At 43.4% G+C, this 15,776-nt stretch overlaps 1 protein-coding gene across 1 annotated transcript; it reads right to left on the bottom strand.

Moving 5' to 3' along the window:
• Positions 1-1,909: 1,909 nt before the first annotated feature.
• Positions 1,910-14,744, bottom strand: DCK (deoxycytidine kinase). The gene is made up of 7 exons (XM_081207440.1): positions 14,114-14,744; positions 10,945-11,060; positions 7,420-7,613; positions 5,983-6,130; positions 5,338-5,453; positions 4,881-4,980; positions 1,910-3,229 (listed from the first exon to the last, which is right to left on the bottom strand). The coding sequence occupies exons 1-7, from the start codon at positions 14,181-14,183 to the stop codon at positions 3,203-3,205; spliced, it is 771 nt and encodes a 256-aa protein (XP_081063566.1). The 5' UTR covers positions 14,184-14,744; the 3' UTR covers positions 1,910-3,202.
• Positions 14,745-15,776: the final 1,032 nt, after the last annotated feature.

The raw sequence follows: 15,776 nt of genomic DNA, 5'->3' as shown, positions 1-15,776 counted from the left end.
AATCATTATTCCTGAGCGTTGGCCATGCTGGATGCAGCTGGTGGGAGCTGAGAGGCCAGCAACATCTGGAAGACCACCCAATTTAATCTCAAGGAGTGCTTTTTTGAGCCTTGACTATCGGATTTCTGTCTACTGTTAGCGGAGGTGCATAAATCTTAGCATTTGATTTGTAACACCCTGACACAGAATGGTTAATTTTGTATACGCAATATTAAAGTTGTCATGAAGGTGCCAGGTGAGCCTTCCTGGGGAGAGCATTCCACAAATGGGGAGCCACTGCAGAAAAGGCCACTATCCAGACCTCTCATGGAAGAGAGGGTCTCAGAAGATGATTTCAGGGTCCGAGTAGGTTCATATAGAGAGAGGGAGTCCTTGAGGTACTGTGGTCCTGATCTGCTTAAGGCTTTATAGGTCAAAACCAGAACTTTGAATTGTGACTGGAAACTAATTGGCAGCCAGTGCAGTCGGACCAGGATCAGTGTAAGATGCTCAAACTGTCTTGGCCCCAGTGAGCAAGTTGGCCACCAAATTCTGCAGCAGCTGAAGTTTCCAAACCATCTTCAGAGGCAGCTCTGCTTATGTGTTGAGTTAATCTAACCTAGAGGTTACCAGAGCATAGACAACAGTAGTTAGGCTATCCCTGTCCAGGTAGGGTCACAGCTGGGCCACCAGCCAAAGTTGATCGGAAGCCACCTGAAGCCACTCCAGAAGTACCCTCCAAGCTACATACCTGATCCTGTAACTCCATCGAGAGCAGGCAGCTTCCCGGGCAGTTGCTGACTACTACTCCTGTCATGTGACCCTTGGCCATGCTGGTTGTGGCTGATGGGAGCTGGAATTCACCAGCCACTGGAGCATGGGTAGGCAAACTAAGGCCTGGATCTGGCCCAATCGCCTTCTAAATTCAGCCATGGACGATCCAGAAAACAGTGTTTTTACATGAGTAGAATGTGTAATTTAAAACACATCTCTGGGTTATTTGTGGGTCATAGGAATTCGTTCATTTTTTCCCTTCAAGATATAGTCTGGCCCCCCACAAGGTCTAAGGGACAGTGGACCGACCCCTGCTGAAAAAGTTTGCTGACCCATGAGCATCACAGGTTCTCCACAGCTGCTCCAGGAGGAAATGATTTTGCAAAAAGCAGGAAGGCACACAAGAGAATTTGGGGCTGTAAAATTTCAGATTCCATTTTAAAATGGATAAGAGCAATGGTTGCAGATCTATGCTTCTAGCCAATGCCTTGTGAACTCTCAGAAATCTGAGGAGCTCTGAAAGGAAATGAACACCACTCCCCCCCCCCCGTTCAATTTCTGAATCTGAGGGGGCCCTAGTGGATCTATTTGGGGGGCTGTAGCCTCTTCTTCAATGAGCTCAAAGTTTCTAGCTTCACAATAGACACTGAAGCACAAACTGACCAGCTCTCAAACGATATTTGGTTGACAATTCTTGCCCCAGGTCTAGTTAAATAATCCTTATGCAACGGATAGGCTGTGCTTTTAAAGAGGACAAAGTCTGCTGCTTGTAAAGTCGGTTTTAAACTGCTGCAGTGAATGCAAAGAATGTTTATGGGGCATGGGAGTAGGAGGAAGAGAGACTGTTGCTGGAGACCTCTGGCTATTTATGCATAGAGCAGCTGCGATGCATGTATAAGCAGAGAGACGGACAGAAACGAAAACTGCTGATCTGGTCCCAGCCCCCTTCACTCTACGCTGGACTGTGCCCAAACGGAGCATGCTGAGGTCTAAACACAGAATGTATGCGGAGCGAAGAATGTAGGTTATCCCACTTATTTCAGATATTTGGGGGTGGGGGTAAGGCTTGCAGTTTAGAGATAAAGGGGAAATGAGAAACAAATCCAGGCGAGAAACATGCGAAGAACTGTGACAAATGACTTAAGTGGAGCAGAACTGAAGACGCTTCTATATTTATTTCAGCCAAAAGTTTCCAACATGATCACAGCACTAACACTGTAGAATCTTCAGAGGCTAAAATGACCTTGAGGCCAACTACATCCAGACAGTAATACATTGCATTAAAATAAATATAGATTTCAAGTGGGTTACACAATTGGTTTGATCCTTCGTAACTTTTAATATTTTAAAAAAATCAGTTTTAAGAATAAAAATTCAAACCATGGTTATTCCAGAGGTTCCCTTTGTCAATCCAAAGGGTTGCAAAATTCATAAAACATCACACTCCCATTATCAGTGCATACGAGATTTGTATGTATACATGCCCACCCATCCTCCCCTCCCCTCAAACAGCCCTGATGGGAAAGGGAATGTTTAAAACAAACCACATTTAGGGGCAATTCAGGAGCAAAGCAAGGAGTCATTAAATGGCCCCATCCCACCACTACCCCCATAGGAAATAATTCATTTAAAACATTTGAGGAGGGGAGGAATCCTACTGGGCATGTTCTTGCCTCAAGTTTTCTGTATGTAGCACCTTGGCTTTAAGTAAAGAAGAGGTTGCAGCATTCGGCTAAGTTTTCAGTTCAGTGATTCTCTCCCCGTCCCCGACCTGGTTGGATTGCTGTGCCTCTCTACAGAAGCAGGCAAAAGCAGTTATCTTGGAAAACAGCAGCGGGGGCCAGGGATTGCCTTTAAGAACTGCCTTAATTTCTAGACAAACACACACCTGACTACAATGCTGTTGCTTTTGGCTGGTTTGCATATGGCTTAAAAAAAAAATCATCACCCCTTACACACGCAGACCGCTTTGGACAAAATGCAGACCCTATGCCCCCCTTCCTAACCACACATGCATACAAAATCTAGGTGAGCAGAAACAGCATCCCTTTAGTATGATCCCACTGCTCTTGGAACTTTATGAGTATCCCAATCAACTTGTGGGTGCGCACAAAGAGGTCCCACGTTCGTTCACACACAGGTTTCCCGAATTCAGTTCCAGAAAAGTAAATGGTTCTGCCTATTTCATTTATGTCGCAAGCAGAATGTATTTTGCAGGACTCCCTGAACTCTGATTTGTAATATTAGGGATGGGTCTTTCCAAACACTTCACCTAAGAAAGCCAAATACAATATAAGTGCTATAAAAACCCAGTCCACTGCAAAGGTTCAGCAATGCAACGAAAGCTGGACACTGCCCTCGGACACCTTAAGCAAAAGCAGAATTGGCAACGCAAACTAAGCAGTATGAATGCCAGGAATGCTCAAGTTCGGTGTGGTTTCGGGAATGGCTACAAAGTGCTCAGAAATTCTTTGACCTGCAAAGACAAAAGCACAGAATTTATCAAAAATTAGTGACCAAGATAGAAAAAAAGCACTGGCTGCTAGGTTCTGGGAAACATCTCTTTCATATCACAGAATAACTAACTTGCCACAAGAGTAACACATTTTTAAATTTAAAAAGCTCCTAAAAGGATTCAGGGTTTGGTTTGGTTTTTACCTCAAATAATCACCCCCACCTCCACCCATCTCTTAGGGGCTGCCAGTAGCTTCTCACTTAAGGGACTGAACAGATTCATACTGGCTTAGTTTCAGAAGCCCTGAAGCACAAAGTTCTCCCAGGCGAGTGAAAACAATGTGAACAGTGGCCAGAAGTACTAAAGAAAGCCAACATTAATAAATACCACAACCATCTCAGATTAAAAACAAGCACTGCATGGCGGCATACAAAGTAACGTTAGTGAAGTTTCTGATCACTTTTCCAAAGATGGCACAAAATCCGCACTAATGTAGTTCATAGTAATGTTCCAAAAAGTGACCAAGAGAGGGGAGAAGGGCCTTGTGACTGCACCTGTAAACTTACAAAGAGGGCTGAGTGTTTGCAGCTGCTGTGGATTTATTTATTACTTAACATATTTATATACTTCCTATTCATATATCAATGCAGTGTGTATGTAACAACATATACAATAAAACACAGAACTCCATAAAAAGAATTCAAAATCATCACTAAAATGACTGGCCAATTAAGAAAGTTTAAACTTTCTTCAGTCACCAAAACAAAATCAGGTCTCTATTTCTTGAGAACGCTTTGGAGAAAAATACAACTTTCTGTAAGGAAGCAGAACCGTTCAAGTCCTTACTACAGACCAGCGTTCCTTGGGTAGCAAATGTGGGTATGGAGCAGTTGGGGGTAGAGAGAAAGGAATCACTCTTTCAATCTATTTTGCATCAATATGATGAGAGCAGGATTATTCAAGTCTTCCTAAATAAACCACCATAAAGGACTTAAACAAACCACAGTTTAGCTCATGTGTGAATGTGGCCAAAAACTTTGTACAACAGTGACCAGGGAAGCAACAGAACTTCCTTCAGGCTTTCAGAAACGTGGAAGCAGATTGTGCACTTATATGACTATGAAAACGCAACGATATCTCAAGAGCAGAGCTTTGCAAATTGTGTGTAGCAACACGTTAGTGTGTTGGCTGCAGTGTGTAGGTGTGTCATGCAAATGCTCCCTGCACTCCTCCTGCGGCTGGAAAGGGATTAGTTTAACCTCTGGCTTGCTAGTAAAACTGAATTACTCTGTCACAAAATGATGCATGTCTAAATAGTGTGTCACCAACATGAAAAGTTTGGAAAGCTCTGTCTCAGAGAGCTAACCAAAATTAAAAGGTCAACTACTGCTTGTAGTGCAAAGGAGAAAAAAGAGGAATATACAGAAAACATATCTGAAAACTATTTGCTACAGGCTGGGCACGAAGACTCCAGTGAACCAAGAAAATTCCTGTATTTGCAAGGGCTTCTGCATTTACTCTAATGGACGGGGACCATTCCACATATGTCCCCCTTTGTATGTGTGGACTTTCATCATCTACCATCAACATATTAAACCACCAGGGCTTTTTAAAATAGTTAAGTGTGGTTGTCCAAGAAGGGAAATGTTAAATACTTTCTGGCGGCTTTTACCTTTTCAATCATATCTTCATGCCTGTCTTTGTTGCCTTTGAAGTCTTCATTTACGTCCAGTGTTAGAACAGGTACATCTTGCAGGTATTCAAAATCCGTTCTGTAAAGAAAACAGGACATCTGAATTGGGAAACTGAAGACATGAAGAGGGCAAAGGGAGTTAATTACAAAAATACGTCTGTTTCTTGAAGTTTGCAGCACAACCCTATGCGGGTTTCTCCGAAGTAAGTCCTGGCAACGGATCTTATTTCTGGGAAAGTGTGCACAGGATTGAAGCCTTTGCTGTTGCATTTCCAATCGTGGGAGCTGCCCAGGCTGAGAATTCTTTACCGTCTTATAAATTAGGGTCTCAAATATACACAGCAAAGTTTCTAAAGTTAGGTAAGATATCTATAGTTTTCAGCAATGGCAACTATCTTATCCGCTGGTTTAAATTCGTAATCTATTTAATATTTACCGCAACGTTCTGTGCTGGAGCCAGCTTTCATGTTTGTAATGAAGTTTTTCCAGATATTCCATAGGAATGCCTTGTTCTTCATCCCTCCCACGCACATAAATCCTATTCAAGCATTTCTAAAAATAAAGAAGCCACAACTGGAATGAAGCAGTAATAATAATCATCTTAAAGGGGAACAGGCACAGTTACACTAACCTTAAAGGGAAAACATGTTAAGGCTGAGGATTCTTTTATAAACTGCTTAGAGACTTTAATGTATGAAATGGTATATAAAATACATATGTGTTGCAGAAAATGTCAACCTGGCACCTTAAAGACTCCTCATTTACTGTATGTATTTTTCAGCATGCATTTTTGCAAAGCGAAACAAAATAGCACACCAGCTAACACAGACCTACAGAAACTTGTGCTGTGGGAAGTCTTTATGGCGCCACAGAACTCTTTGTATTGTCATTCGCCCTTAACTTGCAATCCTACACCCACCTGTACACAAGGCACAATGTAATCCATGTAATAACAGCACCTGAACTTGTTAAGACGCAGCCCAGTGTGTTCTCTGCCTTTTCAATAAGATTTAGGTTGACTGACAGAGGTGAGGGCCCACAGGCTCTGTTGTCAGACAGGCCCACAAACTTCATTTCTTACCTCAGGGGTAGCTCGGAGATAAATAATGCCATCCAGCCGAAGACTTGAGCCAAACTGCTGGTTCATCCAGTTATGCCAGTCTTGGTAAATAGTCCACTCGGTTTCATTCATGCAGTCCGTCTCATATAAATTAGACGCAAAAATATACCTACACAAAAGGAGGCAATCAAGCTCAATGTCATTTTCTAACCTTTCTAAAAAATGATGTAAGAATATTTGCTGAAGGGAAGGCGAGTGACGATAGGTAGCTAATGACTAGGGATGAAACTGTAAACCACTGAAGGCTGTTTATGTAGAAGAGTGGATTCAATGAATAACAGAGGTGAGTGAACACTGATGTGTTTTGGCGGATGCCCCACCAGTACGGAATGCCCTTTCTCTGGGCACTTGCCACAGTCTGAGTATCTTCTAGGCAACCTGTACATCTTTGGGTTACCACATTTCCCCAATGGGAGGAGAGCCTACAAAGGAAGAAACAGTGTGGCTCTCTCTAAGCCTTGTTTATCAACTTGCAAACACTCCATTCCCCTGACAACTTCTTGAATGGTCTGTGTATGGATTCTCCTTGAGCAAACTGGGGAGGAGGGGCAACGATATGCCCAATGATGATGGGGCAGCTTGCGCAATACCAAGATGGTGGCCATCTCTTTGGGAAGGCATTCTGTTTTTAAAGACAAATGACGGACCCCTCTAGATTCAGTTTGAACACAGGTATTTTTTCTAGGGGTCTGCAATTTCAAGAACTAGGTATTCAGGGACTGTTAACACTGCAACTGTAATTCCTGGAAAATCAATCACACCTCCAAAATTTAGCCAACTGATCAACCAATTGTTGCTTTTTGGCTACATAGAGCCAGCCTCCCAGCAGCTGCTTGGAAGTTCCAGAGGAGCAGCTTAACATATATGGCACTCCAGAGGTATCCTCATATACTGCTTTCTGCAAAGTGAAAGAACAGCATGGCAGAAACCAATACAGAGATTGCGATCAACGCAGCAGCTAACAACATCTGCTTCTCTCCCTCCATGCCACTTTTTCATATATAGTCATACCTTGGCTCCCGAACGCCTTGGTACTCAGACATTTTGGCTCCCAGCAAACCTGGGAGTGACTGTTCTGTTTTTCGAACGTTCTTTTGGAAGCCAAACATCCGACGTGGCTTCTGCTGCTTCCGATTGGCAGCAGGAGCTTCCTGCAGCCAATCAGAAGCCGTGCTTTGGTTTCCGAACGTTTTGGAAGCTGAATAGACTTCTGGAATGGATTCCGTTCGACTTCCAAGGTACGACTCTATACATCTTTCCTCTGTTTCATTCCAGCGTCGAGAACATCGTTCTAACAATCCAGAGGAGGAAAGCTTTTGTCTTACAAACTGAAACGGCCATTAGGAGCAACACATAAAAGAAAGGAACTGCAAGAATTAGCAAGAAACACATACAAACCTGTCACTGTAAACAGATCTCTCAAAGAAGACGACGGGGTTCTCAGCTTCTTTGAGTTTCCCTTCAAAAGATTTAAGTTGAGCCCGGATTCTGCTCAGGCAAGCGTAAGTCTGGAAAGTGAAGGACCATCTCTCTGGCTTCTCGTACATCATCTCAAGCAAGTTGCCACCACTCTTTTGAGAGGAAGTAAGCTCCTGTTTAAAATACAAATAACGTGACTTTTTAAAAAGGTAGCATTTTAAAAAATAAAACAGCTGCTGTTAAAATATTCCAAGGTCACCAAGTTCTAACAGAATGTCCTAACTTCATTCAGCTTTACCTCCTCAGCTGCATTTTAAAGTTCGCCAACTAACTGATATGTATTAGGGGAATAACTTCTGCCAGAAAGGCAGCCATGTCACCGCCAGTTTCTTCTGTGAACAAAAACCAGCAATGTCAGGTACAGTAATACCTCCGCGAACGTCCGCCTCATCCAGCGTCTGCTTCGACGAACGTCCACGGCAAACCCGGAAGTACAGGTTATTACTGGGTTTGCCAATCGTGCTATGCGCAGAAGCGCAAACCGTTCCGCACACATGTGAAGATGTGGCACTTTGCCCTGTGTCCTTTTCGGCTAGCAGCTGAGGCTCCAGAACAGATCCCGGTCACAAAACAAGGTATGACTGTATAGACTAAAGATCTGTGGCCAAACAGTGATTTCTAGAACCTTCATAACTTTGGATTCAATCACCTGAAACACCAAACCAGAATATGGTGTTACGTGAACAAATCTTGGGCTCCTACTCTATCTTCTTTTGCATGTCCCAATTCACCTATCGATTTCCTAGTTTGCAAGCAAACTAGCCAGCTCCCCACCACAGCACCTGAGCATTCTGAGCATTTCCCCACAGGCTACACCTCCCACCTGACAGTGGCCAAGCTACCTGGCGCAGATGGGTACTGGGAGTCCAACATTATCTGAAGCCAAAGCAAGAACACTCTGACAGTTTGCATTTCTTAGTGCAGAAAGTATTGATCTGATGTGTCGAGATCTTTCCTAGTCTACTTAATTCAAGAGGGCTCTGGATCTGGAAGCTTCTCTGTGTGAAAGAAACAAGAAGGTTCATGATGTTTGGACTCTTCCTTCAGAGAAGCTGAGTACAGCTGGCTTAAATGGGTTCTCTTATCTCTTCTGTCAAGCTGACTATAAAATAAGGCCAGAAGGAGTCTGGGCTTCACTTCCTCTTTCTATCTCTTTTTCTTCCGTTGTGGTATTCTGTACACAGTATGCTTAGTGTTAAGGTTTAGACTTATTATAAGTTATTGTAAGTTCAAGTTAAGTCAGCTGCAACTGGATTTCTCATGGACAGTACCAATTCTGAATGTATTGGATTTGTGACCATTATGCTCATTTGCCTTCAGTAGCCATAAAGCTCTGCTAGATGAAATACAGTTGCCTCTGGTCTATTTTTGGGAAATTCTGCAGCATGTTTAAGTTTTTACTCTGCTAACGATACATTGGAGTTCTGCTCTGGATCACTACTGAGTAGATTTCCATGACACACTCTCCCCACTCATTGAGTGCAAACAACTACTACGGAAAGTATTTTCCTAGGAGCAAGTTGTTCTTTCTTTTATTTATTCAACAAAATTTATATACAGCCTGGTAGGAATAAAATGTCTAAGTCAGGCATAGGCAACCTTTGGCCCTCCAGATGTTTTGGACTACAATTCCCATCATCCCTGACCACTGGTCCTGTTAGCAAGGGATCATGGGAGTTGTAGGCCAAAACATCTGGAGGGCCAAAGGTTGCTTATGCCTGGTCTAAGTGGTTAACAAGAAATATCTAAAAATGATCAACAAAAACAGAGTGACAGAATTCAATCGGGCTGAATGGGAGCTCCCTGGCCTGCTCTCCCTCAGTTCTCAAACAGAGCTCCAGTGAAGGATGGGAAGAGGCTGCGCCAACACTTCTCTCAGGCCATTGTTGGTTCTGTCAGGAGCCATTGGCTCAAAAGCTTGAGCTCCAGCTCTTATTGCCCCCCATCAGGGGACACTGGTCTTTCTTAAGCAGCCCCAGGGAAGATGGAAGAGGGTCTGCCCCAAAATTAAACTCACAAACAGTAGGAAGAGAAGTAGAAGTGAGATACACTGGCTAAAAATCAAGCATCTGGTAATAAATGTTGACAAGTCACTGAAGGTTTCAACCAAACGAAATAAAAAAGTCTAGGGATTTGGCTCAAAGAAAGCACTTTCTGCCTCAGGAGTTAAAAAGAAGGATCGGCCTCCAGGAGTTTTCATGAGAGCAAGTGGGAGAGAATATCAAACTCTTGATTTAATTTGATTTTGACCCGTTTTTAGGAGGTAATTTAATTATTGTTTGATTTTATACTAATGTTATATATCTGATGTTAGCCGCCCTGAGCCCGACTTTGGCCGGGGAGGGTGGGATATAAATAAAAGTTTATTATCATTTATTATTGAGGACACTTTTTATTCCTGCCATGAGACAGTTTCGTTAAAAATCAAGCTGGCCATGCTCATACCATCTGTTGAGGGAGACAATTCAGTAACAGCTGCTACTGATGTCCAAAAGCAGTTGGCAGCATGCTCCTATAACATGCAAAAGCATACAATCCAATCTTGATACTTAGAAATAGTATTCTTCCTACCCCCATATGTTTTAGCTTGTTATGTCATGACACTTTTCACTAGAAACAGAAATGCTCTAACTTGAGTAAGATAAGGACTGTATGCTTGGTAACCTTCATAAAACCAAATGTTACATGCCTAAGATAGTTACCAAAAAATTCATTTCATGCAATACTTAAAATTACCTTTTCCAAGTACCGTATTTTTCGCCCCATAGGACGCACTTTTTCCCCTCCAAAAATGAAGGTGAAATGTGTGTGCGTCCTATGGTGCGAATGCAGGCTTAAGAATCCCAATCAAAAAAGATTTGCACCTCAAAAACCCTTGCAATAGTTCATTTATACTTTGCTGGAAACATAGCTATGCATTGGCATTCATGACTCTGACCACTAGAGAGCAGATCTGCTGCACTAGCATTAAAAACAGAGAAGTTTATTTAACATAGATCTTAATTTCCTTTTGTTTTTTCAACTGCTGAAGCAACACACACACACACACACACACACACACACACACATCCCCCACATGGTGATTGTAGGAACATTTGGGTGAAGAAATTCTGTCTAGAGTCAGAAATAAAAATTCTAATGGGTGTAGTTACAAAAATAAAGCAACCTTGCATAAAGAACCTTCATTTCCATATTTATTTTTGCAGTTCTACTTCTGCAATATTTTTGTTGTGGTTGTCATGGGCGAATGAAAGCAGAGTTCTTCTTTTTCAATTTAGAACTGTGCAAAGATTTATATTCATCACTAGTCTAAAATATAGACCATACACCCACTCATCTAGACTGAAATTTGGTGGTGGTTTTTTTAAAAAAAACTCCATTTACACTTTGCATTCCAGAAAATATGTCCGTCGCCCCTAAACACAGAATCATATTTCCTCATACCTCTTTGTCATCAGGGCAATTCTGAACATTGCACCACCTTGCTACTGGTTCTGGAACAACTTCCCAATCTTCTCTGGCTTGTTTGAGAATATTCACAAAAGTAGACTTCCCGGCAGCTGTGGACATAAAATCGATTTTGATCAAACTGGCATTCGTGTGCTTGACACCAATTTGAAAAGAGGAAATGTTTGACAGAACAAATGTAATTGAAACATTTTATTTGTTGAATGTAAACAAGTAAGGAAACTATTTTCATTTTTTAATATCTGGCAGAGTGTAGGGTAATAACAGCACGCCCCACAAAGGTTTTCTCCACTGCTTCACTATCACCTGTGTAAATTGCATCTATACATATTTGCATAATGAAATAAACATTATTCATCACATTGTACCAGATATAGGAAACACTGTTTGATGTATAATTGCTTTACAAATCATAAAATTTCATCATTTGAGCACAGATATGGTTTTTTATTTCAGTGACAGTATAACATTTTCTGGATTGAAGAATGAGCCTACACATGTTTACCAAGATGCAAGGCCATAAGAGCTTAATGGGAGAAACCCAAGGTCTGTATTACTGCAACCATGTAGCCTAGTCCTATCCATGTTTACTCTTGCATGTGAACCCAAAATAAAGGAAGGGACATACAGGATGGGTCCATCACAAATCAAATTAATTATCTCCTTTCTGGTTTCCTTCTTTCTCCACTCCATCTTACTATGATATATTCAAATGATACCCTGCTTTCCCAACATAGGCAGCGTGACAAATATAGTAGGCACAGTTTGTCTATTATTCTCAACTATGCTGTTCATTTGGGTTCTGTTACTCAATTTTCTTGTTTGTTACACACTTTTCACCGGTTACTGATTTTTGCTTAATTCTGTCTCCTTTCTATATCCTTCTCCTTGCCCGATAGCTTTGGATTTTTAGGCTGTAACATCTATGGACATGGTTTTACTTTTTAACTTAAATACTGTGAAGCACCTCAAGTCTTCAAGTTTCTTCCCAACTCACCACTTCACATTTAAAACTGAAAGTTTTAAGGACACGCCTGAAGACTAATTCACTCGACAAACAGGGTGTGCTGTATGGGTGATGAGAGAATAATTGCTGAGGAGTCTTTTCTTTGGGTGTAGGGTGGGGCAAGATAAAGCAAGGTCATACAAAGCTAAATCAATGGGAAGAGTATATAAAGAACATTTTCAAGTTTACAAACTTGGTAATTTTAGAAGTCAATTTAGAATGCACACCCAAAATTATAGGCTTGAGGGGCTCAACAGTGGACCTCTACTTCCTGTCTCCCATAGATCTATATTGATGTACTGTACACCAAATATTATTGCCCTACTCTTTTGCAACTTGTCAAACCCCTACAGTAGGAGTGGCTAACCTTTGGTTGTCCTGGTGGCAGTGGGACTACAATTTCCATCAGTCTCAGCCAGCATGGCCAATGGTCAGAGATGTTGATGGGTGTGGTCAGAAAGTATCTACAGGGCTACAGGTTAACCGCTCCTGCCCTAGAGCCTGCCAGAGCTCCTGCACTATATAAACGATAATAACAGTCTTAAGATGATATATGTGATGGTTTTTGGCCTCAGGAGTTGTGTGCAGACAAAGGTACCTTTTTAAGCTGTTTAGCTATCTGAATTTTAAAGACATTTTCCATTTCAAGCATTCTTCTGTTACATCACATGAACTTTGAATGATACTGTATGCTTAAAGAAACTGTAAACCTTAAAGTATCATGGAAGTTCTTAAAATTAGATAAGTAGAATTGGGGGGGGGGAGAGAGAGAGAGCAGGGTACCACTGCACTGCCAGGAAAGAAGCCACACACATCTGCTCAACACAGCAGTGGGGAGAGCTTGAGCATTTCTGCCTGTATAATATAAAGACACAGGAACCCCATTACGGAGTGGGGCGCACCTGTGGCTTTGGGGACCTATTATGTTCTATATGATTTATGCTGCATTTGCGATGTTCTATCATGTTATTGCTATTTATTGTTCATAAGCCGCTTTGGGATTCATCTGAATGAAAAGCAGCATGGTAATATAATACAGTAAATCGAATCAATTCCATACCATACCCCCCAAGGCAAGAACCATCCCCCCCTTCAGCTTATTGACCCCCTTAAGGTCAATTCTTCCTCAGCTCCTGCCCCACACTGAGAGCCCAATGCCATGGAAGAGAGTGTAATTCAGCTGGTCCCAAGGTTTTCCCACTTCCCATATTTTACAGACACTTCCCACAGCAGCAGCCATTCCTCATTCCATCCAGCAATAAAAATGAGACCACTTTTTCGTCATTGTTGGCATCTGTCTGCCTCGGGAGACAATGGAGGAGTGTGCCTTTGGGGGTGAGGTCAAGCTGTTGGAAGGTTGCAGCATCTTGGCATTCCAACTTGCTGGGTGCAAAAGGTTTTCTTTTCTTTTCTTTTTTTGCCTGGTGAAGCAGCTCAGTCTCCTTGTGGAGTGATACTCCAAGCTCCAAGTGAGATTGTGGCAGGTCAGCACTTTATGGACCGTGGCTGTCCAGCTAAGGCAGGTGGGTGGGTGTATATATCTATACAGTGGTACCTCAGGTTACATACGCTTCAGGTTACATACGCTTCAGGTTACAGACTTCGCTAACCCAGAAATAGTACCTCGGGTTAAGAACTTTGCTTCAGGATGAGAACAGAAATCGTGTGGCGGCGGCAGTGTGAAGCCCCATTAGCTAAAGTGGTGCTTCAGGTTAAGAACAGTTTCAGGTTAAGAACGGACCTCCGGAAAGAATTAAGTACTTAACCCGAGGTACCACTGTGTGTGTGTGTGTGTGTGTGTGTGTGTGTGTGTGTATATATATATATATATATATATATAGACACACACACATATATACACACACACGTTTTGTTTTATCTCTACTGCCTAGTCCAGCCAGTTCTTTATTACAATAACTTTCGCAACCAAGTCGAACAACTGACCCCTGAGCCTGCGTTTTTTCCTCCTCCCTCCCAGCCCGCTTTTCCTTTTATGCCGTGCTTCTTGAGAAGGAAGCTATGGCCTTATCCTCGGCTCTCTGTAAACCGCCATTGGAAGCCCCACCCGCAACCAACACTGCTGAAAAGCGGGAGGGGGGAGGGGAATATATAAAACAGCGCAAATAAGAGACAATTCACCTATGTTGCCTTCTATGGCGATCTTCTTGATGGCGCTCTCGGTCCGGCTCCGCTTAGGTGGGGTTGCCATGGAAACTGCCTACCGGCTACGGTGCGAAGCTCCCGGGGAAGACGGTGCGACTGAGAGGACAAACCTAGGCGGGAGCGCTCCGGTCTTCCCACACGCCGAGGCTACGTAAGCCCGTGTGCCCGCGCGCGCGCCAGCTAGCCGGCCAATCCCGTTTGTCCCGCCAGCCGCCGTTCGAATTTGGCGCGGCCTCGCTCGGGGTTGGCTATGCCGGGCAGTGACGTCACCCGCGGGAGTCCAGTCAGCTTCTTCCTTCCGGCTTCGTTTTCACCTCAATGACGGCCTGATCGTAATAATAGCAGCCGCAGCTGTCGTCGTTCTCTCCCCTCCTCAGCCGCCTGAAGAGTCCCTACAGGTGCCCGAGAGGGTCATAAACCGTATGGCGAAGCGCGCGCGCGAGCCACCGCGGCTTGCGGCAGAGCAAAAACCAACCGCGCTCGCTCGCCTCAGAAGGGCCGGCTTTCCATGGGAAGGGAAGCTCAATCACACACCGAGCAACGGATGCAGCCGGAGGGAGCGCTGTCGAGCTGTGAGTGCGTCGATCGGCTTGGGTCGTAGAATTCTGCAGTTGGAAGGGGGTCATCTAGTCCAACCCCCTGCTGCAGTTACGTCGTTGCCATGGCAGCGTGCCAGGCTTCTGGGGCGAGATCGCACTCCGCCTTCCAGGAGGAGATTTTAAAGTTTTCTTAGAAATAGTGTTTAAAATGCCGCGTGTTGTGGTCTTTTTCTGCTGTGATCTTTGAAAAGGCATATAGCCTAGGTGGCTTTGAGACCCGGGATTACGGGAGAAGCCACGCATATTGTGGATCAGGTGGACCTGAGGCCCACTGGTTAAGGATGATGGGAGTTAGGAGTCCCCGTAACATCTGGAAGGCTCTCGACCCTGGTTTAAATTCTCCCTTAATTCGGTTTTAGATCATCCAGCTTCAGGATAGCATAAAAACATCAGGTGAGTTCTGCTGGATCAAGCCAATGGCCAGTATAGTCCAGCATGCTGTTCTCAAGAGTGGTCACATAGATGTCTAGGAAACCTGCAAGGAGGCTCTAAGCCGTGGAGGCACATCGTAGCCATCACAGCTACCAACCATCAATAGCCTTCTCCAACATGACTTTCTTGGGATCTGTTGCATCCCTGACAAGCAGCTGAATTGCTACTGCCACCAATCACTTTACTGCAATAGCCATATTCGAAATTACTACATTTTACATGACCCAGATACTCAAAGTGAGGAAGGCCCACTTTTGTGCTATGGTGTGAGAAAGACGTGTAGCTTTTCCCGTGTTTGATCTCACTGCAACAGCATGTCGCCACACGTACAGCGTCATACACTCCACAGTCAACACCAGCAGGGGTCAGTTCTGCCAACTCCTAGCTACACCTCTGCCTAAGACATCCAAGTGAGGGCAGGGACCTGTTCTTTTATTCCTTAGAAAACGCTATGTGTACTGATCTAGAAATATAAACAAACAATTCAAAATGTACGATTCCTGTGCCTTTCACATTTGCATTTGGACACAGTTTGCATTTGGACACAGAAACTTTTAAAGTTTCTAGGAGGGGTTTTTTTTGTTTGGTTTTTTTAGTCTTCGGAAAAT

This window comes from Podarcis bocagei (genome assembly GCF_964188305.1).
Source record: "Podarcis bocagei genome assembly, chromosome: 9".
Taxonomy (NCBI): Eukaryota; Metazoa; Chordata; class Lepidosauria; order Squamata; family Lacertidae; genus Podarcis; species Podarcis bocagei.
The sequence above is the reverse complement of the archived record's forward strand: the minus strand, read 5'-3'. Positions and strand labels throughout refer to the sequence as shown.